General features: G+C 43.9%; 1 protein-coding gene across 7 annotated transcripts in view; it reads left to right on the top strand.

The window, feature by feature from the left end:
- MAP4K4 (mitogen-activated protein kinase kinase kinase kinase 4) overlaps positions 1–24,802 on the top strand; it is a 143,166-nt gene that overhangs the window by 38,464 nt on the left and 79,900 nt on the right. For all 7 annotated transcript variants that reach the window (XM_065741135.1, XM_065741131.1, XM_065741134.1 and 4 more), the window contains exon 3: positions 23,820–23,876. In XM_065741135.1, the coding sequence (XP_065597207.1) occupies positions 23,820–23,876 (57 nt within the window). The remainder of the gene's footprint in view (positions 1–23,819; positions 23,877–24,802) is intronic.

Here is a 24,802-nt window from a genome sequence, read left to right as displayed (position 1 = left end):
CAAACTCAGATGTGCATCAGATCAGTAGGGAGCAGGACTTGTTCCAATTATGTTGTCCACTAAGAAACAGCTCAGCAAATTTGAATAACCCAAGAAGACAGGAACAAAAGGATGTGACTCACACAGTTTGTCTTCCAGGGAGGCCAACAGAAAATGTGAAGGAAGAATGTGAAATTTCATGCATGTTGCTTTTGGCATGTATTTAGACCTGCAAAATATACAAGGAAAAATGCTTCCAGTTATCTGCCTCTGTCTTCTGAATACTTGCAGCGACTTTGGAAGCCAATACCAATAACAAAATAAATTAAAATTTTTGATTATATTATTTTGCTCTTTTTAGTATACTCGGAGCAAGAACTATTCTGATTTCACGTCATAAATATTTTCATAATACAGTAATCTGAAATGAAACATTTGATGCGTTTAAGATTATGCTAAGTATGGAATACATTTTTCATATTTTTCAGAGAGAAAATAATCCTTTTTTTTTTTTTTCCCATGATGGGGATGTTAAAAAAGCCTATTTTTCCACACCAGCAGTTGGTGACATAGTTTACAGAGCATGCAGAATATAAACAGATGAAAGCTATTTTTGATGTGTCATTGTCTCAGCAAGATGGGAATTGGCAGCACTGATGAAATGACAAGTACTTGGCCACGTTGAATTTACCACATGGCTGTCAGTCTAGCAATTAAAAAGAACTGGCAGGAGACGATTGCTGTGGTTTAAGCAGAGAGGCTGATTTTCTATCTCAGCCTGATTCTGCACATCTTGACTCATTTTATACTTTTGAGGCAGTTGACTTGCTCAGGTGAGGGCCACAAAGATGATCAGAGGGCTGGAGCACCTCACCTAGGCCGAGGGAGTTGGGCTTGTTCAGCTTGGAGAAGACAAGGCCCTGGGAAAGACCCCACTGCAGCTTTGCAGTACTTGATGGCAGCTTATAAGCAGGAGGGGGGCTGATCCCAGCCAGGCCTGCTGGCACCTTCCTTGTTGAATGGTGAAGGGGGAACATTGTGGTATGAAAGGATTTTTATTTCAGTGTCACGGTTTAAAGACTAATTGGGAAGATGCTGCGCGGGAGTCCTTAAAAGGCTCCTTGTGGACTTCCCAGCAAAGGCCTTTTGTTTGCCCTGTGGGCTCTGTTTTGCTTCACGTGATTGCAGCAAGGGGATAAATAACGACGAGCCATGTGCTAGGCAAAGGGTTTCCTTATCTGTGCAGCCCCACATCTCCTCACCCTGCTGCAGGCCCTTGGCTCCTTCTGTGACTGTGCGGGATCCAGCACTGTCTTCTGCAGCCGTGGCTGGGGGCGGGAGGACAGGGAAGCCACGATGAGGTTCAACATGACTTAACGCTCCAGAAAGCCCCGTTCTCCAGACGTCTTTAGTATTTTAATGAGCATAACTGATGCTTTGGTTAGGGCTTTGCTTTCCTTTTCTGACAAATTGCTGATACTCGGCCAGGAAAGCCTCAGTGCTAAACTCATTCGAGGTCTCACCACTCTTCTCTCCTCCTCCTCTCCAGCCCAGCTGTGCTCAGTCCGAGCCGGCTGCAGGCAGGGGATGTTGGCGGCTGGGTTTTCCCTCCTTGGTTGGCTGCTGCAATCACTTCTGGCCACAGCCACGCTAGAGACTCGTCAGGAACCAGCCCTTGCAAGCAGCTCCTTGCCAGCGATGCTCGCCCCATTTTGGAGGAGGTGTCATGGGGGTGCACAGCACACTCTTACCAGCCCCATTCATGAGCCGTCTGTCTTTAATGACCTCTCCAGCCTGTTTTTTTTTTTTTTTTTTCTCCCTCTCAGCAGACAGGAAAACTTTCAGCATTGCGCCTGATGGTTTTGTGTTACAAATCCTCTCAGCTGGCTTCTAATTTTATTGGCCACTTTGCTGACCACCTTGGACTGGCAGCAGAAAGCTGAGGCTGTGCTGCTCCCTGGGGTGTTGAGCACTGCCTGTTCCTGCTTTTGAGGCTCAGGTTTAACTCCCAGCTGGCAAATGCAGAAATGAGGTTCCAGGACTTATTCAGACTTGAGCTTGCTCTGGTATTTTGTTCTTATCAGAAAGATTTTGCACATATTTCAGAAGTGTAGCCAGTATTAATTCCCTTTCTCAGTCATTAATCTTCACAGAGGGAGCTGAACTGCTGCACATTCTTGACCTGTGTTCTCTGTACCTAATGAAGACAAGAGGAGGTAAAGCATGACACTTGGTTAGCGCAGGGTCTCTTTTTTTGCTGTTTGTGTGAGCTCCAGGAGAGGAGAGGAGGCTGGCACTGAAACTTCTTAACTTTTCAGAACAATAGGCACATGAAGGAAGTGTGAATCTTGACATCACCTGTCTCAGGCTTTGGCTGGCAATTTACAGAGCTTACAGCATTAAAAAAAAAATAAAAAAAACATGTTCTAGGTTGTGTGTGTTTGTTTTAATCCTTTTTCTAAGACATCTTCACTTTGTTTTACTGAAGAAAAAAAGTAAACATTAGTGATTAGCCTTTTCCATGCTTTCTGTAACTTTTAAAAAGTTATGTAAAGCTCCTGTTTATTGTCTTTTTATTAGAATGGGGCTCTGACCACCTTCCCCTCCTGCTTTGCCCCGTAAATTTTGTGAGGAGTTTGCAAGGTGTAGTACTGTTTCATAGCCAGAGCTACAAGTCACATTTACTGCCACAACACGAATGGTGGGGTTATTTTGCTCAGCACATCCCTCTTTTGTCCAGGGAGCTGAGCTTTGAGAGCATCATGATCTCACATAGTTTGACACATCCCCACAGCTGCTGCAGCTTTCAATGAAAAGAGACCTGTTTCAGGGCTTTTTATATTAAAGTCGAATTTCTTGCAACTTAAGCATTCGAAGTTTGCAGTTCTCAGATGAAGCTTTTTGTTTTCTGGGGTGAAGCAGTCGGCTGACCCTGGATGTTGTATAAAAATTCTGTCTCAAGAGAAAATCCTTCGTGTAATTTTTACCTCAGTATGGCCCAGAGGCAGTTGTTACAAATGTAATATTACACATGATTATTTTTTTGGTGCTCTATAATTGTTACCAAAACTGCAAGTGTCAGGGACACTGCGGTGGGGCTTGAAATAGCTCCTGGTGGTCCTTCCCCCTCCGACTCAGTCTCCAGCTATTACCACATCACACAGCACTGCTGAGGTCAGCAGATTTTGGCATGTGCGGTCAGCTGTGTCCAGGGGAGGCTTGAGGAGGTCGAGTATTTGGGGCTAAGCCCAGGGAGGTAGAAGCAAGCTGCATTTTCTTGACCTCTGGTTGCTCCAAGCCGGTGTTTAGGAGGCCTTGGCTTCCATTATGGGTAAATTCTATTAAATATGTTCTTTTCACCGCTGTCTTCGTGTTACGGGAAGAGGAAATTTGTGCCAGATAAAATAACTGGTTTTAGAGGGGAGTGGAGGAAGCCGACTGAAGTAAGTATGGTTTGTGTGTGCTTGGCTTTGAAACCTTTTGGTCTCTCTCTTAGGTTTCTCAGTTCATTTCTACCGAAAATGCATTGAAAACTTTCAGGTGTAACAGGGTTGACTTTCCACATGCCCTCAGTTTTTTGGGGGGCTTGGAGTAACTTGGTTTTTTCAGAGTGCACACAGTACCTGTCTTCTGAAAATCCCGGACTGCATCGTTTTCCTTTTTTATTTGTTCAAACGACGTTTAACGTCTAATATTAACTATCACCACCGTGATGCAATTCCTCTTGCTCTGTGTGGAGGCAGAGAGGTTTGGGGGTGCCTATTGTGAGGGCAGCATCTCATTCTCACTATCTCCAACCTTCCCACTGTGCTCTTGCTGGGGCTGGTGACTTGTTCCTCCACTCTGCTCTGTGGGGTCCTCGATCTGTAGCATTTTTGCAAGCTTTCAAGCTTCTAGCAGACTTTCTCTAAGTGTTTCTTATAATAGCCATCTAGCCTTCCTCATGGGGGAGAAAAATTGCCCAGTGGCTTAGGAGTAAAAGTCTGGCTATTGTAAAAGGAAATATGTTGGTAGAGCAAGCGGGTGATTATCTACTAGAGTGTGGTCTTATCTGTCCCCTGTTCTCAAAGGATCCAGTGATAGCATCTTGCTGGCATTTCCTCAGGAAAGCTGGTGACTCCCCACTCCCTGTCACCACCCTGACCTTGCTGGCAGCACTGGCCCCACTGCCGAGAAGGGAGTGTGAAATGGCACTTGTACCCATGAGGAGTGGGATAAGTCAGGATTGTTCCTGAGTACACTGTTAGCCACAAGGGGCAGTGGTGGTGGCTTAATCCATTGTGTGTGACTGTTCCTGTGAGCATCTGGCCAGGGTTACTTAATGGCCAGCAGATTAGCTCTGTAGAGGTTTCCTTCAGCTCAAGGTGGAATTCTGGCCGTTTCTCCCAGGAACGGGGCTGAAGCCTTATGTAAGTGTCTGACTGAAGGCCTTAGGCATAGGGCAGTTGGCACTGTCCTGCCTTGTCATTTCTTTTGTGTAGGTCATTCTTAGAGTGGTTTTGACTTGTTCTTTTCTTCTCTCAGGTAAGAAGGGTCAGTGCAAACCCTAGTGATGAAATTACATGTGATTTCTAGCTGATAAAATGTTACCGCTGTTGCTTTCCTCTCTGGGTGACTCTCTCTTCCCATAAGCAGCACCAATCTTTTTATTTCCCCAGCTTCAGGCGAAAGGATGAAGTCAATCTAGGAGAAAATGGCCTGTGTTGATCTGGCTAGAGTGAAAGAGCCTGCTTTCAGAGAGGCATGTTTTCAAAAGGCTTAAGTTACTCTTAACGTTGTCCTCAAAACCAAGGATTTGTTTTCATAGCTGAGAGCAAAACAAATGGATTTCTTTAAATGACAGTATTTTAGTAAAAATGTGGGGAGTAGAGTAGTAATAAAATTGTCTGCAGCTGAGATAACATTTTATTTTATTTACTCTTCTGATTTTTTTGTTGTTGTATTTTTTTTTCCTAGTCCTTAGCTTGCTCAAGGCATTGTCATTGCCTGAGCACAGTGAAGGGGTGAGGTGCTAATTGCAGTTCTCCAAGTAAAGGACAACATCTGGAGAAGCTCCACTTCGCTGTCAAGGTCCTGTTTTTTATTAGCAGCCTCTCAGTTAAGCTGGTTGCTTGTCTTTGTGACATGGATCTGGTTCTCCTTACTACGGTAGGAGATTGGCCATCCATCCATCCATCCTTGAAGGATGTAAGTGGGGGAACAGAAGCAAAAGTCACGGAAGCAAGACTCTGCCTCAGCCCTTCCAATTTACTTCTGTGTTCCTTGGCACTTTACTGAATACCTTCTGAAAAATGCCTGGAGAAAGGCAGTTATTTCTGTTCTCCGGACAGACCTGATCACAGCTCCAGTCACACAGCGCAGCAGTAGTTAATTGCAAAGCTGTGCTGAAAGTGATGTCCTTGGCAGCAGTAAGTTTTTCATGTTGAACTTGTTGGCATGGAAGTGGCTTTTAGCAACCCTGTACTCATGATCCTACTTCCTTAATTTATAAATATTAAATTAGAAGAATTAAATGTCTTCTGATTTCAGTCTTTAAGCTAATGAAAGTGAAGTAAATCATGGTTATGATGAACTGCTATGTAAACGTGCTGCTGTAAAATACCCTGCCAAGTAGGATGCTATAACAAAACAAATCCTATAAGCCCAAAGCTTAATTATTGATTTGATTTAGGCATATATACAAGGGCTAAGAAAATACTATAAATTTGACTTCCAGTGTAAGTTGTAATTCAAGTTGTAAAACAGTTTCTGTTCTGAGCCTCATGCTGGAGACCCTGAAGTTAACTGATTTTTCTTTTTCCTCTTATGGCCAAAAATTTGCGTTTGGCTCATTTTCCCATAAGATTGTTTTGAACACTTGTGCTAAGTGATTTTGTCAGGGCCTCTGAAATCAAGAGGGTGATGGGAGGAATTAGTTCCCCCCGTCTGATTAAGTTCTGTATTTTGCACTGGGTTGGAGCAAACGTTTTAAACTGCAGGAAAATTTGGCATTTGGTAGATTCTAAATTCTGTTAAGATGTGAAAATTTTCATGTATTCCGAGAGTCCTTCAGTATAAGGAATGAGAAACTGCCTCCACCAAAATCTCACAGTACGTTTTTAAAACTGGGGGTGTATGTAGTATGGTGGTCAGAATGAAATCCCGTGCCTGGGGAGGCATGTAGTCCAACTCTGACAGTGGTCAGAGTTTTGCACAAAATTTTCTCTGAGCTCTAATAGATAGGGAGCAAACTTAGAGCTAGGTGGAAGCTGGTTCGTTTCGCATCTAAGTTTCTAGGAAGGATTTTTTAAATACTGTGTCCTCTTTTTGAATGCCAAAGCTGAGTTTTGCCTTCACTTCTGAAGTGTTTTGACTAAACCTTTGCAGCTGCCTGAGGTTTTCCCTTCCAGTTTAAGGATTGACTAGCAACTTAGAGGTGCTGAGCATTAGAATGTAGCCAGGATGAAAGAGCTGCCTTTGCTGCAACAGTTGCTCGGTTGTTTTCAGACTGGCATTTCTGCACAAATCAGGGCAGGATTTAGCTCTGGGAGCATGTGCTGCTCTGGGTAGCTGGGGTGCACATGCTCTTGTGAATCAGGACGTCAGAGCGTAAGCTGTTTGGTCTGAGTGCTTTGTGTGTGGAGGCAGTTAAGCGGTATCTGATACAATGACGCTTTGGTTGTGATTTGAGGCTCCAAGTGGTACTGCAGCATAAATAAGAAATAAATTGTCGCTGAGCCGCACTCCCACGCTGAGCCTCTGTAAATCCATTCACTTCCAACGGGTTGTTGTTCCGACTGTAATTAGCCTCTGGTGCAAGCATCCTGCAGGAATCAGGCCATGCCGGTGGCACATGGAGAGGCTGCAGCTGTCTCCACAGGCTTTCCTTGCAGCCTTAGCTCCTCGATTGCTTCCTGCTCCCAGTGGAAGAGTTCCCATTGCATTCAGTCCTTCTACGCTTCCCTGTGCATTAGTGTGCCCCTGCCTCAGCCAATGATACAGCACATACACTTGGTGATGCAGAAACGCTGCCTGGCATTCCCCCAGGTGGCTTGGACCTTGAAAATAACCTGCAGAACTTCTGCACACAGGGGTGCATTTACTTGTGCTTTAGACTGTCCATAGCAGCTGTGAAGTGCCTCCCATCTGTGCCTCTCCCTAGATGACTTAATTTAATTTCTGGCTTGCTGCAGCCGTCTATCTGTGGATCTAGTAGCCTGGCAGTTCCACTCAAATAGCCAGAGTAAGCTTTCTCTCAAGCTCTGCTCCTTTTCCTATTTTTTTTTTGTTTTTGTTTTTTCTCTTTTTTTCAGCCTCTGAATCCTCTTTGATCCTTCACCTAAGAAGGAGTGAACTGTGTCAAGCTGGAAGTTGGGTGTTGTTCTCCTTAAAAAAAGTGATGACAAAAAAGAAAACACACAAACTGAAAAAGCAATAGCTGCCCTTTTTGTTTTGTTTTGTTTTAAAATTTTATTTTTGCAGAAGAGAAGGTTCAAGGGAGACCTCATTGTGGCTTTCCGGTACTTGAAGGGGTCTTATACGTAGGAGAGAGAGCAACTTAATACATGAGCAGATAGTGATAGAACAAAGGGGGAATGGATTTAAGCTAAATGGGAGGAGATTTGGGTTAGGTGTCAGGAGGGAATTTTTACTCAGAGGGCAGTGAGGTGCTGGCACAGGCTCCCCAGAGAAGCTGTGGGTGCCCCATCCTTGGAGGTGCTCAAGGCTAGGCTGGATGAGGTTTGGGGCAGCCCTGCCCATGGCAGGGGATTGGAACTGAATAATCTTTCAGTGTCTTCCAACCTAAGCCATTCTATGATTCTGTTTTTGCCACGGGTTTCTCCCTTGCTTTGTTCCAGCCACTGGCATTTGGACATATTCATATCAAGCAGATAACCCGCAGGTTATACAACAGTTACGTAAAAATACCACACGTAACTTCTGTGTTCTCTTCCACATCTTGCTGCGAGCTTAGAAAGGTCTTGTTTCAAAAGGCAAGAAATGCAATTGTTGAAGGTAAATAGGTTAAATCAAGATGTTGGTATCGGGACCAGCTTCAGGAGGAGCATGGAGAGGATCTGCTCCGGGCCTTGGCCTGCTGCTGCTCTGTGAGGTCAGGGATGCACTTATGCTGGCTGGTGCTGCGGTGACCTCAGCTGCTCTGCTGAATGACTAATCACACAGATAGTTAAATGCCCCCGCGTCCAACTTGTTAGTTGTCCTTGCCCAACAAAGAGAAGAATAACAGAATTTCAGCCCACTGTGCTGCTCCCTACTGTGCTATAGTGCTGCCTCGCAGAGAGTTTTATTTGAAACTTGGCGTAGGGAGAAGATAATTGGAACGTTGCTCTTTTTATAATGTTCTGTTAAATTCATGGTGCACTTGTGCACTTCCCTTTAACTGATACTTGTTCTATGTAATCTTGTAATCTGCCCTGCCAAGGGCGTGATTATCCTGAATTGGGCCCTAGTAATATTCTAATGAATCAGAGGCCCACAGAGTGCCGAGCAGAGGGTGAGCTGAGAGCCTAATTAATGGCGCGCCGAATGTCTGCTGCTGCTTGAGGAGGAGGGCTGCAAGGTCCCAGTGGAAGGTAACAAGTGTTGGATGTGCTGCTCTGTCCTTAAATAGCTGCAACTCTCGCATCTGAACAGCTGAAGAGGACTAGGAAGGCTGGCCACGGAAGGGTCGAGTCATCCACAGAAGGGTCATCCACACCCATGTGCTCAGTAGGTCTCGGTGGTGATGCTGATTCCGTCCTGCCTGAGGGATTTGGAAATCCTTCACTTCGGAGGAGATCCTCGGAGATCCTACCCTGCCCTGCAGAGATTGTCCTTTTGAGGGAAGTTCTAAACCTGTGGCAGGTTGTGGGGCACAAGAGTGGATGCCTGTGGGCCTAAGAAGTGGGCTGCATGGTTCTGGGCTGCTGCTCCTTTCTGGAACCTTCCTTCTTGCGTTTGCATGATTTTCAAATGATTTGGCATAGAGTGAGCCATCAGTTGAGGAGTGTGGGAGGAGTTGGCCCATGTTAAAGGCAGTCTTTTCTCGCCACCTCTGAAACAGAGAGCCTTTGGAGGATTTAGTGATTTTTTAATTTGGAAACAAGAACACCTTGGGTTTGAAAGCACACCATCAGCTGCAGCTCTCAGTGGGGCAAGGTGCAGAAGCGACAGCACTGAAGCAGCCGAGTTCTGTCCTGAAGGACAAAATACTTCTGCAGAGAGGGAATTCAGAAAATTACTGTATTTTGCTTTGCTTTCGGGCTTGCAGATAAAGATCTGCATTTCCTCTGCATCAGCAAATCTCGGATTTACAGTCTCTTGAAGACTTCCAAATGATGGTCTTCATGTTTATTCAACAGATCTTTCTTTAATAAAATATCTACTTGTTCTACAGACTGTCTTAACCTGCTCTTTCGCCTTTGCTGTAATGAAGGGTAGGGAGAGTATTAACAATAATTCTTCTTCTAAATCCTTTCTGCTTTTCCAAATTTAACATGGAAATCACTTAATGTCTGGAAGCTGAAAACTGTAATGCATATACTCCTCCTGGGTGGGAGAGAGCTGCTGAGGTCAGGCTGGCTGGCAGTGGCACTTCATGGGTGGTAGGATGGAAGCTGGCGCCTGGTGGTGTCCAGCTCCTATCATCTCTGCTCCTCTCAGCCAAGTGTGGCTTTCTGGGAGGGCTTTGCCTGCTTCAGGCTGTGGAGGTACACCACGAAGCTGCTTGGGATGTCTTCACTAAGTGGTGGCCTTCCTTACTGCTGCCTCTCAAGGGGCTGCGAGTGTTGTATTGGAGTCACAGGGAATTGCTTTGACTGTGCAAATGGCACTAGTTTTTCTTCTGAGGTACATCAGAGCATTTTGCCAGCACCAAAAGGACAAAGGTTTGTAATAGGTCTTACACTCTGTCTGCCCTGGGATGTCCCACCAGCCATCAGTCACCCGTATTTAGACCACGTGAACGGACTGCTGGCATCCTGTGGCTCAGGTCTTAGTCACTTGCTAGAGGAAAGGGAAGTCTGACTCCGTTTCCTTGGTTTTCCCTGAGCACACACGATCCTGTTACTTTGCTTCTGTGGTCTTGGCTGCTCTTGCCCGGATCTTGCAGGGCACTGAATGTGCCTGATGCTTCTGCTGGAAATGTTGGCTGCTGTTTCTTGGTCTCAAATGGCTGCTCAGTACAAGGAACAGCAAATACTTGTGTTATACACCAGTTCTAGTAATATTTAGTTGTTTTTTAATATGTGATCTATCTTTTACCCAGGAACATAAAAGCACTTTATTTTTTTTTTAAATAAACCGTAATTAATTATGCCTGACAACACAGCTCCAAAGTTGGATGGTGTTTTTGTAGATAAAGAACAGAATAAATTGACTTGTTTAAAATTGTGTGGGAAGTTAGTGGCTGGAGTGGAAAATACGTCATCTTTCAGACCTTTATCCTTCGCATGCTTTCTCCTACCTCCCAGTGTTTTGAGGTGACAGGCATCCTAGATTAGTGTTTGTCTTTTGTGGGTCTCAGCTTCCCCAAGATAGCACTTTTCTCGTGAACTTTTCTTCCTTGGACAGTTTTAAAGCATCTGATAATTTTTAAGGGGAAAGTAGAAAAATTGAGTTGCTGTTGGGATTGGGGCAGCAAAAAGTTTATCCTGAATGTTAGCTCTCTTCCTGACCCAGGAATGGACCTATCTACACGTTGTCTTCCAGCTTCAAACCTGCTGTCCAGTGGGGTTACCATTCTGATATTTGTGTATTTTCTTGAAATCGGACGATTAGGGCTTCCTGCTGGTTTTAACAGGAAAAAGAGGTGGTTGGCATGTTTTGTCTTTTGAAGTAAAGGCAAGATGCAAGTGTATGATTTTAGTCTCCTGGATGCTAAGGCTGTTTTCCCTGAGGAAGTGAAATGTGGTAAAAGAAAGCCATTGCTTAGCTCTTGGACTGGCAGACTTCGCAAGATGTGACTTGAAAAGAGAAGAAAGAAATATTTGCAGACTGAGAAGTGTCAGAGAAGTGGTCATAAGGGTGGAGATATAGGCACTGTGTGGGTCAGATTCATGCTGCATGCATGAATTGAAGGAAAAATAATAGTGATGCTAACATCTGTGTACTTTGAGAAGTTTTTCCACAGTTAATTTGTATGTCCAGAAGTCCTCTGGCACAGCTGCTGGTTTTAGGAATCATTTGACTAGGAGCCTGTGGGTCTGTTATAGAGCTTTGCAAAAAGAATTAAAAAGCTACTTCTTTCTTAAGTTTTATCTTTATTTATTTATTTTTATTGTACAGAAACTCATTCTTTCTTTGTCTGTGTCAGAAGTTTCATGTTCAGAGGGAAGCTCTGGTTACATTCCTTCTAGGTTTTTGTTTGGTTACATTCCTTCTCGGTTTTTGGTTGACTGTCACTACTGGGTGATCCAGAGGGCAGCAGGCCTGTGAGTGTCACTGCGATCCAGTATCAGGTAATCACAATTAAAGAAAGAAAGACTTTGCTCATCATTTGCGAGGTGATTCCAGCTGGGAGAAATGAAATCCTACAATCCTACCTATACTTGAAGTTATTAGCTATCTCCAGTTAGGATCCTATTTTCTGAAAAGAGTGGAGGTGTTGTCACAGTGAGTGCTTAAGGTCTGACAAGAAGAAAGAGATGAAGGATAAGGCTGTACTTGCTCCTACATGTCATATCTCCAGCTCTGCTACCATTGACCCATCCACCATCCACGTACTTTGTTTGCAGTCGTTACTCCCTATGCTCTTGGGCTCTTCCAGAACTGTAGTGCAGCTTGTTTCCTTGGAAAAGCTGTCCGGGTGGGATGTGTGGACCTCCACGCTGGCTCCTTGCTGGGGATCACCCATCCTCTGCCAGCTCTCTACTAGAGGACAGCGTGGGGAAATGCAGCCTGAAGGCTTCCTTTTTAAGTTGATTTCCTTGAAAAAATCAGACTTGATTTAGGCATATCATGTATCTTATTGTTGGTTTTCTTGGAATATCTTGGCACACACTTGCCTGTGTGCTTTGAATGATTTTCTGTCTTGAGGCAGGGGCGAAACTTGTCATTGGAAAGAGTGTGCTTAGAGCTGAATGTGTGTGTATGCATTCATGAGAGGGTCACAAAAGCATGGCAAATGAACTTTTGCCTGTAATCAGCATAAAAATGAAGACTGAAAAGCTGGAATGATCTACTTCAAATTTCCACCAGTAGGTTTTCCTAATAATTTTTGATAGCTTTTCCTGCAGCCAGGGCTGGTTTTCAAACATTTTCATGTAGCAGTCACATTGACTGTTTGCTTTTTCCTGCTTGCCACTTCTTGTTGAATTTCACCCACTGATTTCAATACTAACTATAAATGCAAGTGGCAAATGGTATTATTAAATAGATTAAATCTGTTTTAGTTACTTGCTCATTCATGTAATGCAGAAGTGTTGGTTTTCTTTTTTTTTTTCCTTTCTGTTTTGGAATAGTCTTTTCTGAAATCCTTAAACTTAGAGCAGACTTAAATGGAAGCAGTACATTATCAGGTTTGTAATGTTCACATAACGTGGTTTGCAAGCTAGTAAAGCATCAGTAAAAAATGAAAATTAAAAAAAAAAAAGAAAACTCATCAGAGTTAATTAAAATTAAGCACTTGCTAATTTTGTTAAAACAGTGTTAGCATTTGCCAGTAATTTGCATCTGTTTGTTTTCTCTGCCCCAACCCTGTGGTTGCCTACTTAGGAACCCTTTTTGAGTGCTTCCTGTAGAAACCTGGGTGCTGCAGTTCATCAGTTTTAATCTTTCTGATGAATCTTGGATGATTTTTCCTCTGATTCCCTTAGCCTTCATTCTTTTTTGGCTGGATTTAGAGTTTGTGGCAGAAATGGGAGCAGGAAGCCCCTGTAGCTTTCCACCTGTGGGAAGTATGAGCTTTTTCCCGCATTCCATCATTACTGGGCATCTTTTATGCTTCTAGTTTTGAATTCTCTTGTTTATTTGAACTCGAGCCCAGTGCAATATCAGATGAAGCTTCTGGGGTTTTCTGAGTGGAAATTCATTGGAGGCTTTGGGTTTGGTTTTGTTTATTTGTTTTCTTTCCAGGCATCTCGATTTCAGATATGCTGTAGCTGTACGAGGAGTAAGAGTGGCACCCTCTTCTTTTTCCTCGTGTTTACTAAATGAAAAGCATCTTCCTGGTCTATAGTGAGCCCTTGGGGACAGTCTCATCTGCCTGAAGGGGTGTGTCTGTCCTCTGTCAGGCTGTGTGGCTGCAGAGAGTGGGTGCTCATCACCTGGGGTTGGTGATGTTGTGATGCAGAAGTGTCTGGTGCCCAAGTGTACAGCATAATGCTGTAATCCAGTCTAGAAAAAATCCACCCATCCCATACCCATCACCCCTGAATTCAGTGGTGTGTTGGGGGGAGGCTGCACCTCATGTGGCAGTAATACACACATACACACGTGTCTGCAAACACATCCCGTGTTTGACAGCACGTTGTGCAGAATCTCATCTTGAGTGTGCTTCTCCTGGCGGCTCCGTGGTTCAGTGAAATGGCTTGAAGTGTTAAGTATTACTTTTGTTTGTGTTTTGAAAGACAAGCCCACAGACTTGTTATGAATTCTACTTTGATGGCAGTTGCAATAGCTGTGCATTGTGTAATTGAGCAATCAATTCTAGCATGCTATATTGATGTTTTGAGTGCAGACACATGATTATAATAAACTGGAATGCTCTTTTGGTAATTAGACAAGTGGCTGTGAATGTTCAAGGCAAACTTTAAAAGCATTGAATCTTTTAAGAAATCCAATTTTATGGCAATTTTAAAAATATTTTTTTCTTTCGGCTCTCTTCAGAGTGCTATAATTTGGGGCTGGTGCATGTAGGACCCCCCAGAACCTTGGAAATCCAGTCGTGCTGGTGCTGCAGCTCTCAGCTGCAGCATTGAGAGGGATGGCAAGGGTTTGGGTTTCCTTCCCTGATGTGGGAAGAAGGGAGGAGAAGCTGTAGGGTAGCATCACAGCTGATTTAATTTTGTTTTCAGTGTGTGGCACTTAATTGAAAGATTGCTTAATTCTTGGAACTGCTGTCCTTCACCACCGTACCACATGATGTATTTAGGTCATGGCTGTAGCGTTCGGTCAGACTTACCTGGTTGTTTATCACGACTGTTTTCCAGATTCAAATGGTGATTTGTGTAAATGGTAGGTAGCTTTTATGGCAGCAGACCACAGGCGTTCCTCTCTCAAGAGGTTTGCATACTTCCTAGAACAGTTGATGGCACAGATATCTTAAAGCAAGTGGGTGGCTCCTGCTTTTTATTTTTTTAATTTATGTTTATTTTTATTTTTTTTTATTCCCCCTTCCCTCTCCTTTTTAATGAGATTTGAAGTAGTGGTAAGTAATAGTAAGAGATTGTGTGACTATATCAATGCCAATTAGGGCATTTGTGTTCACAGAAGTAGAAGCTCTCGAGGCTACATTCTGTTTGTAAATGACAATTTTTTTTCCACCAATGAATCCAAACCAGAAGATATTCTGTGTTCTGGAGGTTTCTTGGTCATTCCTGGTCTGTGTGCATCTCCAAGCTGTGCTGGCAGAGGTCATATTGTGAAGACCCAAGTGGCAGGAGATGGTGTGCTGGCTCCAACTATGCTGAGAGTCAGTTGTGGCTGGGTGCATCCCTTGAATCAGCCTTACCTGCTCTTGGAAACACCAGAGTGTGGGCAGATGTATGAGAACTTTCACAATTATCTCTTTGGAAAACACCCAGTTGAGTATGGAAACTTTGGGTGTGTAGGGGGCTCCTGAGACAGTCTGGAGCAATTTGATTGTTTTGCTGGGACTGGGGCTACAGTCTAAGATGGTTTGGGGCTCCTCTTTCCCCTACCTGTATTTACTGGAGGTGGGCCAGTCAATGATCAGTTTGCTGTGGTCTTCAGGGGGGTCAGCCCGTTGCTTGCTTCTTTAGATTGTGCATCCAAGACAGTGCTTCATAAATGGCAATGCCAGGATGAGCTGCTCAACTGTGATCAATCACAGCTGGCTTCAAAACACTGATGGGCCTCCGTGGTTGAATTTTGGTACTCACTGCTCTTCTTCAGTCTGGGGCAATACTGTGTTGTTCCAGTTTGCTAAGTGGTTTGCACCCAAAACTTTAGCCTTTCTGACTAACCATTTTTATGTTACATCTAATGACAGTTCTGCTCCACATTGGCAACGTGTGGTCTGCAGGAACAGATGGTTTTGGGTCACGAGACAAATACTACTTTTGTGCAGTGTCACGAGAGGTTTTATTTTTCCCAAGTGCAATTGTTATTAGGTTAAAAAGTCTGCAGCTTGTGTGCTACCTACAGTTACAGAAGGTGACTGCATTTGTGGCTAAAATCTCACAAATCCTTTTGCACTGAAAAAAACAAAACTTTTGCTTAACCTGCATTATATTTGTGCTGTAAGTGCACTGTGAGGAGTGGTCAGGATCAGTTTTGGAGGAAGCAGCACCGTGTGCCTGTTTTAGACGTCCTCCTGTGGAATTTCTTCTCTTTTTAGTTCGCCACAGCTTGGTCTGCTAAGGCCCATGAAGTGTTATTTCAGAGCATCGTACATGTTTTGACTAGTTTTTGCGAGGCACTTGGTGTGTTCTTGAGCACTTGGTAAAAAGTAATAATTGGAGAATGTGCAGGCTCCATTTACTTAATGAATACTGTTCTCATCCGTGGATTAACCTGTAAGCTGAATATGTTGCATAATGGCTTTTCTGTTGAGTGGCCCTTTCAAATAATAAACACAGTGGCCACAGGCTTTGGGAATGCAACTTAAATACTACTCAGATGGCAACCAAGAGGAAATTGTGTTACTGTGGATCCTTCCCTCCACTCTCCCTCTTTTACAAGATAAATAAATAATAGGATCAGAGTCTTTTTGGGGTTGGGGTTTTATTGTTTCCAAGTCTGGTAAAGAAAGGATTGTTAGTATAGGCTGGAGTTTCTGAGTCAGGCTGTAGTGCTGACAATGCAGAAATAGTTTGAGGCCTGAAAATACTGTGTGAGTATTAGAAAATAGTTCTTGTGGACAGAAAGCTGTTTACAGATCGCTCTGGCTGCTTGCCAGTTTCTCAAGGACAAGGTGTTTTTTTTGCTTTAGAATCGTAGATGTACTTGGCAGGGTATCAGAAAATTAATAAAAAAATTCTGGAATGAGCCTTAAGATGTAAGTCCTCGTTAAATTAGAATACATATGACTTTAGGCTAAATGTGTGTTTTGCATCTTGCAAACAAGTAGGGAAAATATTTGTTAATTTGCTCATACATAAGGGTCACAGTATAAAAGCACAGTCTGAGTCGGTGTGGCTTCTGTGCTGGTTGGTGTGATGCTTTATGAACAAGCCTCCTCTTGTGCTTTCCAGGCTATCTTGTGCCCTGGAAACTGCATTTCAGCTCCAGCATTTGCTGCCTGGTGAATTATGCCTCGCTTCTCCATTAAGACTAGGAGATGTGACTACCAGGAAGTGGCACTGATTAGGTTTGTAACATCTGGTTAAAAATGAAGGAAATACCAGCTCGAGTCTGCCCCCAGTATAAAATGCAGAAGGTTTCCAGCACTTCTTTATTGTGCCTTGTGGCAGTGGTGGTGTATTGACACTTGGAATGGAATTTCATTATACATATGTATTTTATATATTTAAGAGTTTGTTAACTTTTCCCCTTCAGTGCCAATGCTCTGGAATTTTTTTAAAGTTTGTGGATGTGACTTTTTTAATTTTATTTTAGCTGTGTTGAAACAAACCCCATTACACAGTCTTAACTTGCCTGCTCTGTTTGGCTGTATTGTTCCACTGGGTAGCATAAATGAAAATAGTTCTCCTTTCCCTTGCCCCTCTTTAAAGTTAAGCTGGCCAATTAGAGTTTCAAATCCTATCCATAAGGAGCATTTGTAGCATCTTAGCTGCAGCGAGGCAGAGACCTCTTGGTGGGGATACTGGATGCTGTGCTATGATGGATTCCTCCTTTTTGAGCAGGCCAGACAAGCAACAGCAAAACCATATTAAAAATGGAAATGAAAATGTAGAGCCAATCTTTCTCCTTTTTCCCTTTCCCTCACGCCTCTTCTTTTTTCAGCCTTTATCATGAGGTTTTGTACCTTCCGAAGTAATCCCCTGAAAGAGCCAAAGAGAAGTTGATTTTTGGGTCCGCTTCTCTTGAACCTAAGGATTCAACTCTTGTGCTTTTATCCTACAATCCGTAGTGGAACCAAATAGCAAGCCTTGAAAAAGGCAGGTAAATGTTTGCATGGCTGCATTGGTGCTCCTTGGGAGCTGTGTCTGGGAGGCTGTCACCTCCTGCAGCACCGCCTGAGGAGCTCCCTCAGCAGTTTCTCAGTGCTGTGCTGGGAGAATCAGGCCCAGGCCTGTTGGGCTTGGCACGGGGCCTCAGTCACAAGGTGTAAATTGCTCCCTTCGGTCAGAAAGCTCATATTTGCCCGTCCAGCAGCGATGACTTCAATGTCGATATGAATTCATTTTAAAAACAAACAAGGAGAAGAGGCCTCGGGGCAGCTAGTGCTCACAGAGGTGGACTTGCACACGGACCTGCTGTCATCCCCATCAGTGTGACCAGCTCCAGCCCAGCTGTAGGATGTTTGGTGATGAAAGTGGCTGGCCGGGTGCGAAATAAAAGAGCATGTGCATCTCTAGCCCGTGTCTGTACCTACATGTATGTGTTCTGTCATTTCGATTTCAGTTATTCTCTTCATGTTCCTGCTTACAGGCTTGTTTTCAGTTGTACTTACAGAAATAAATTGGTCAGCATGAAAGAGGCTGTTGCAGGGGAGGCTAGGGAAGAGAAATCAATGTTAGGCAGGGTGGATTTACTGAATGCTGAAGCCTTAAGGTGGGGTGAAGAACTGTTCTGAGTGCTGGAAGCAGCAGGTTTTAACTGATGTTTCCAGAGGAAGACAGAGGTCCTCTGAGCCAGCTGTGTCTGTGTGGGAGGTATTCCTCTGCTCCATGTTTTCATTCTTTTCTTTGTTATAGAGAGTTTGAGTTTTCTTTTTTATTTGTTTTGTTGGTGTCTTTCAATATTGACCCAACTAAGTTACTGCGATACGTTTAAAACCAAGGAATAATAAAGTTAGAGACAGAGAAGTAGATGGCAGTTCTTTTTTAGAGAGGGTGGAGGGAAGGGACTCCCTTGTAGGAGAAGAGCGGTGACTGCATGTTTGGTGAAGGTCACTGAATCCAGGCAGTGGTTGGGAGGAGGGAAGGCAGAACTGTTCTTCAAGAGGGTGTTTCCCAGGCCAGGGCCTCAAACGAGCTAACTCAAGCATTTATTCACCTAGTGCCCAGTCAGCTAGTAGGTGTCCCAGTGGCCAACAACCAAAATGGGCATAAATGTCAGGCTTGGGCACAAAACTGTGTTTCTTGGTGGCTAGGGGTTGAGGTGGCCTGTCAGGCAGGGTTCTGGTATGCATCGTGACTCTGAGCTCTGCCACTGACCTGCTGTGATCCTGGGAAAGTCAGAGGATGGCTCTCTGCCATGGTTTTCCCACCATCCGTTTTCTTCTTTTCTTTCCTTTTTGCCTATTTAGGCAATGAGCTGTTGGGAGAAGGAAGTGCCTGTGGTAATGTACATCCAGCAGCTTTGGGGGTGGGAAAACTACCACAAAACTAGTAATTGAAATAAAAAGTACATAGGGCTCTCTTTTTTTTACCCTGTTTTATAGTGTTGCATCTTTTTCCTGCGTTCCTGGAAGTACGGAACTGATAGTAACTGCGTCTTTCATACTTTACAGAATGTAGTACAGTGAATGAGTAAATGGTCATTATTTCTTCAACAGACTGCTAGGGAGCCTGTGGATATCTAGAGAGGGATAGAGGGGGTGGTGTTTTCTATTTTGCTTTCCAGGCATTTGATGTTGAGTGCTAGACAGAGGGAAAACACAGAACCTTGTCCTGTCTTTTGACTTAAACAGTGGAAGTCTTTTAATAGCTTCTGGTTGGTTTGGGCTTAGAAGTCATCTAACAGGAAAAAAGGAACATTGATTTTGGCCTTTTTTTTAACTCTTGTGCATTTCTGCGGTGGCGTGCCAGGTCTTTGTACTGAGGTTGTTTGCTGATTTTCATTGTAGAAGGAGCTTCTGTGCCAGACAAACTTTATCTCTTTTTCACAGATCTATCTCTATAGCTGGAGCCTGTAATTATTTAGGTTGCAAAAGGCTTTATCAGAAAAGCATTAGTTTGGCTACAAATGCAATGAGGTAGGCTTCTTGCTTAATGTTTTATTTTTTTAAGTGAAGATTTTGCTTTGTTCTGTTCAGTTTTTGTTTTTGTTTTCTTTTTTCCCCCATTAAAATGTGTACTCTCTATTCTCTGCAAGCATCTCTTGCTGTTTTTCATAGGGCAGACCTAGTCTTTTTTTGAGAGTGGGAAGAGGTGCTTCACAGAGCCTGGGTGTTCACAGCACAGAGCTGGTTGCTGTGAAACTGCCTGTGCTGGCGAGTGACAAAAAGAGCTGGTTGTAAACATGTGTTGGAACAACACGGTATCATTCACTGCACCAGGGTGTGCAGCCTAATAGCAAAGCATTGCTTCATGGCCTATTGCCTGAGGCGGGTAGGAGCTTAGACTCAACCAAGTGAGAAATAAATTGAAAAGTTAATTTTGGCATGGGGGCATTGTGCTTAGAGGTGGTGGAGCTGTATGTTTTTACTAGCTAACATGTTTAAATCTGGCCTGCTGCATATGCATGCGTCGTAGCAACTGAAATGTGAATTAGTAGGGTTTTTTTCATCTTGCTTGTCTCTTCCTATTTGTCACCTAATGAAAGGTTAGAAAGGTTTCCAAAGACCTAGTGGTTCATAGCGCAAAGGGTTATCCAAGTTTACTAGTTAATGAGTTACGTATACTGTCTTCTTCCAAAGTTGTGATGTTGCTCCACATTCTACTTCCATATCATTCAGATGGGGAGCAGATTTCCAGGAGCAGTCCCCCAAAAGGCACATTAATACTCAGGCAAGAGGTTGTGTTAATAGGAGAACTGCATTACTGTGGAATATGTGTCTTGGTTAATTAGAAGGGGGAGCCAGTAAATGAGCTGATATAGTTTCCTTTGTGTTTCATCTGCATAGTTCTTTCATAGCATTAAGGCATCTGAGAGGAAAAAAGCCACCTATAAGAGCATATTACACTACTTCACTTCTAACCTTCCTCAAACAATACAGTAATGATGTGTGAAGGCAAGAAGTAGGTGTATTAACTGACTGGGAGAATGTGGGTAGGCTTGGAATTCATAATGTTCTGCAGATCCTGGCAGTCCACCAAGGATTCCCCTTGTCCCCCCTGCTTTTCAACATGCAGGAAGCCCACTGAGTTGAGAAATAAACAGCACATCGCTATCAAATGTGTCTGGGAATGTAAGTAGTGGATCCAGTCTGACATCCAGTTAAATGTTGCAGTGTTGATGAGAAGAAGAGCTGTGTTTCAAAATCCTCTGCATGTAAATGAAAATTCTGTAACCCCCATGAGAAGACACAGGACAAGATTTGGGGTCAGTGAACTCAGCTCCATTGACTTGCTCATCCCAGCTCTGTGTTTGCCCAGATCATTTATAAATAGAAAGAAGCAGTAGTTGTTGTAAAAATATCTTTACATTCCTTCCTCGGGAGGATAAGCAAGTGCTTTATTATGAATAGATGGAAGGAAAGAGGGAAGGGAGCGAGGGGAGGGCATGTTTAAAAAAAACAACAAAAAAACAACCCATCAAGCAGTTAGGAAATTCTGGCTATTAAGCTTCCTAAGATGGCCTGAATGAATGGAGTGCATCAGTATGCTCCTAGCCATGAGGCTGGTGGCCTGCTCAGCTGGCAGTGCCAACATAGAAGGCCTTGGGTTAGGAGGGATCTCAGAGATCATCCATTCTATCATAGGCAGAGTTGCCAACCTCATTTGGCATCGTCCCCATCGAGGGGATATGTGGATCCAGGCTGCTCTGGGGCCAGGGCCTCACAGCACCAAATGTTGTCCTGCTGGCAGATTGGCTGTCTGTATCACTGAGATGATGCATGGCCAGGCCCTGGTGCCTGCCACCACCATAAGGTGCTCAGGGAGATGGCTTTGACTAAGTTCTAACCCCTGGACATCAAGTCCCGAGGATGTCTCCTCTTTGGTGTATTCAGCCAATGAGGAATTTATTTATTATTTTTATTGTTAATGCGGACAAAGTTTTACAAAGCGAAAGCCAGCTATTACTGTCCAAATACCGGTTTCCAAACCAGGCTTACTTAGCCATTTTATCTTGCAAGCAAAATTATACCAGCATGCTAATAGTTTGACAAGTCTGTTCTTGAGCAGAGCTGTGAAGCAGATAAACAAACAAACAAAAACTCTGCTCCTGCTTATATGCTGTGCCTGTGATTGTTGTTTTTCTTTCTCTCTCTAAAAATGTTCTTAATAAAAAGAATGTGACTTGAAAATGTGCTTTTCTCACATATAAATCGATTTGTCATGCTCCCCTCACCCCCTCAATTTCTGTCGTGGATGCTTAGAGTATGAATGCTCCATACGTTGTGAAAAGGGTATCTGGAGTAATTTTTAACAATATTCTGAAATGACCAGGCTTTAAATTTGGCCTGGGATACTGAGAAGCCCACGTTTCCCACAGTCTGCAATTCCCCTGCTTTCCAGTCCCTCAGGAGGCCACGGGGAGGCTTTTCCCCTCCCTGCTGCTGAGGCAGTGAAGTGAAGCACGAGTGATGGCCACGCTCTGGGTTCACTCGGGAGGAGCGGAGGCACTGGTGGGATGCTGGAAGCTGGGAGAGTGTTGGTGGGGCTGGGGGATGGCCCATCAGAGTGGGACAGCCTTGCAGGGAGGAATGTTGTCTGGAGAAAGCTGGGAAGCTGAGTGCTGGGAGGTTTCAGGCTCCTGTCTGGAAATAGTAAGCCCAGCAGTAATTCATAGGCTTAAAATGACAAATAAAGCAAACGTTTTCTTCCTCATAAAATAAGTGGCACCCTGGAGATTTCTTGCTCCTTCCTTCTTCTTGTGTGCCACTTTTGCAGTCTGGCAAACCGTGTTTCACTGTTTTCTTATAAAGTTTCCTCTTCTTTAGTCCTCCCTAGGAGAGGAACAAGGACATCTCTGAGCTTTAGCATGTTCTGTTTGTACCTCAAACTTGCCTGTGTACGTGGACTTTTTAATACTCTGCACAGAGTAGTGAAGAGCAAGGGCAGAGCTAAGAGAGGAGGCATCTTTCCAGCTCAGTGTAAGGCATTTTCTCCTCATCCCTTGCCAGCATGGTAAAACTCAGCAAGACCACCACAGCTTTTGTCATTAGGCAGAGGTCCAGGGTGGGATGTTGGAGTTGCAGATCCCCCAAGGCTTGCCGAAAGCCTCGAGAAGTAGCAGGGTCAAAGTGAGGTCAGTCTTGGCCATCACATGTATGTTATGACCCTAATTTTGTTTCGAAATCCAACTTAGCTTGAGACCAAACTGTAAAAAGAAATGCATGTAATAACGAGACTTTACAGAGCAGGCAGAATCCCGAGTACAGTAATTTATTTATAGAAAACACGTGGATGGTTTTAATGAGGGGAGAGAGCAGCACAGTGCAAGTTGTAAAAGAAGCTGGAGGCTGTGAATTCTGCAGCGTTTCATCTGAGTCCTTTGTCATGCAGCAGAAATACCTGGTCATTTCCTCTGCAGAGGGCATGGCAAAGTGTGAAGGGGCTGAGATTTCTCCAAAGGGACTGGTGGTTTGCCGTGCTGTTGTTCTGGGGTGCCAATCTTGAGTATGTAAAGCACTGTTGGACTGTAGAGCTGGACATCCTCAAACAGACTTAGTGTGGAGGGCTGGAACCATTGCTAAATGCCTGTTAGAAGAAAAAGAAAAGGAATAGTTAATTGGTGTGGCCCCAGTCTCTGCAAAAATGTACCAGAAAAAAATGTTTTTTGTCACAAGTCAGCTGTGCTGAGTGCCAGCTCAGCAGAGCTGGACGGGGGCCGTTGTGCTCCTGTCTCCCCGCCACGTGGTCTGCCCTGTGCCAGCTCTGGCTCTGCTCTGCTTGCAGAGCAAGCCCATTTAATTTCCTGATCTGCATCCCTCCTCCTCCCTGCCCCGCAGTTTGCTTTTTCTGTATTAACTTTCTGCCATTTTAGTGATCTAAATCAGCTTATCATATGATCTGATGAGTGCCAGAATGAGCTTGATGCTCATGGGAGAAATATGTGACAGGAGGAGGGAGGGAGGCAAGGGAAGGAGCTCCCCACTGCAGTAGCTGGGATCTATTAATTCAGCTCAAGCTGTACTGAGGAACCATACCCTTATGGTGGTGTAGCTGAAGGGAGATGTCTTCATCAGGAGACTGGTGAAGAGAGCCCTGCAGGTCTGATAGAACACTTGAAGAAGCTCCACCATTTCTTGTTTTTATTTTTATTTAATAGTGAAGACCAAAGCAAAGACAAATGTACTTTTTTGGTCACCCAGTTTGTTTGCATTTATCCAGTAGAATAGCACCCAGTTAGCAGGCATGATGCTTACCAATAGGATACGTGATGTATGGAGCTTAACATTCTGGTGTCTCAATAAATGCTCCATGCTGACTATGAGCTTTGCTGAAGAACAAAGGAAAGAAGCAAATGGAATGTCCGTGCTTACTCTTAATGTTCATCCTCTTAATGTGGAGATAAAGAGTGGGTTCTAAGATTTCCTTAAGAACATTTGAAAAGGAATCTCTCATCTTTAGCTATCTAGCGTGTTTGTTGTTTTTACATGAAATAGCAGAAGAGTCCAGCACAGCTGGGCAAAACCCAGCAGCTGGAGCCCTCCAAATGCTTTGCTCTGTGAATGCTCAAGGGATTGGTGAAACGCTGGTGCTCATGCCTCTCTCTCTTTTCAGGGTCGACATGTCAAAACGGGCCAGTTGGCAGCCATCAAAGTCATGGACGTTACCGAGGTGAGTAGAGAAACGTTCTGCTTTGTTAGTAATGTGAGTACAATTCAACAGCAAGAGATGGCATGCGGTTTACCTCAGGTTTGTGTGGAAAGGCACGGTCCTTGCAAGTGAACATTTGCTTTCTGTTTGCAAGGCCTGACCTCTTGAGTCCATCTGCCCATTATGAGGTTTCTGTGTGTTTGTGTGTAGGGGCCTCTGGCCTTTCACAAATTGCCGTGGCTGTTCCTAGGAGCACATGTAGCCCTCTGTTATCTGAAACTTCTCAGGAGCGGGGAGGAAAGGCACATTCCCCACTTCCTACTTTTTTTACTTTTTAAATGTAGCATCTTGTGTCTGCCTTCCCAAAAAAGAAGGTGAGGAGGCTGCTTGACAGTAGTTCCCCTGGTACATTTGCAGCCTAAAAAGGGCGTACATTTATTCAAAGGAAATGGGTCCAATAAAGTTCCCAGAAGCCTGAAAGCAGAAACATCTGCAGGAATGATGAGCAGATTGCTGGCAGAATTCAGCAGTGTAAAGTAGTAGTTGTAACTCACCCTGGGGGATCTACTGTGGAGCTTTAGATGAGAAAGATGGGAAATTAACCCAGCCACAGAAAGAAGAAATATATATCCATACTTGAATCCTTAGCTGCCTCGTAGTTTATACTGTTCAAAAAGCAATCAGTTTAAATTAAGTCTTCAAAACAGACCAGAATAAGCATGGATTTTCCCTGTTTATTCCAGTTGTGTTTTACCAAGTTACGTCCTCAACAATGGCTTGAGATTTAAAATTGAATTAAATCCTGTTGTGCCATATCCACAGTGCTTGACCGATACTGCACTTTTTGAAGTTCATCCTGAAGCCAAGCATCTAAATTTTCTAAACTCCCCACTCTTGCATACATGTTAGGGGAAAAAGTAGGTTAGTGTGCAGATGTTGCATAGAGC

This window comes from Cyrtonyx montezumae, unplaced genomic scaffold, assembly GCF_038088225.1.
Source record: "Cyrtonyx montezumae isolate F1298 unplaced genomic scaffold, pur_monq_1.0 scaffold_3, whole genome shotgun sequence".
In the NCBI taxonomy this organism is placed as follows: domain Eukaryota; kingdom Metazoa; phylum Chordata; class Aves; order Galliformes; family Odontophoridae; genus Cyrtonyx; species Cyrtonyx montezumae.
This window is presented reverse-complemented; position numbering and strand designations above follow the sequence as displayed.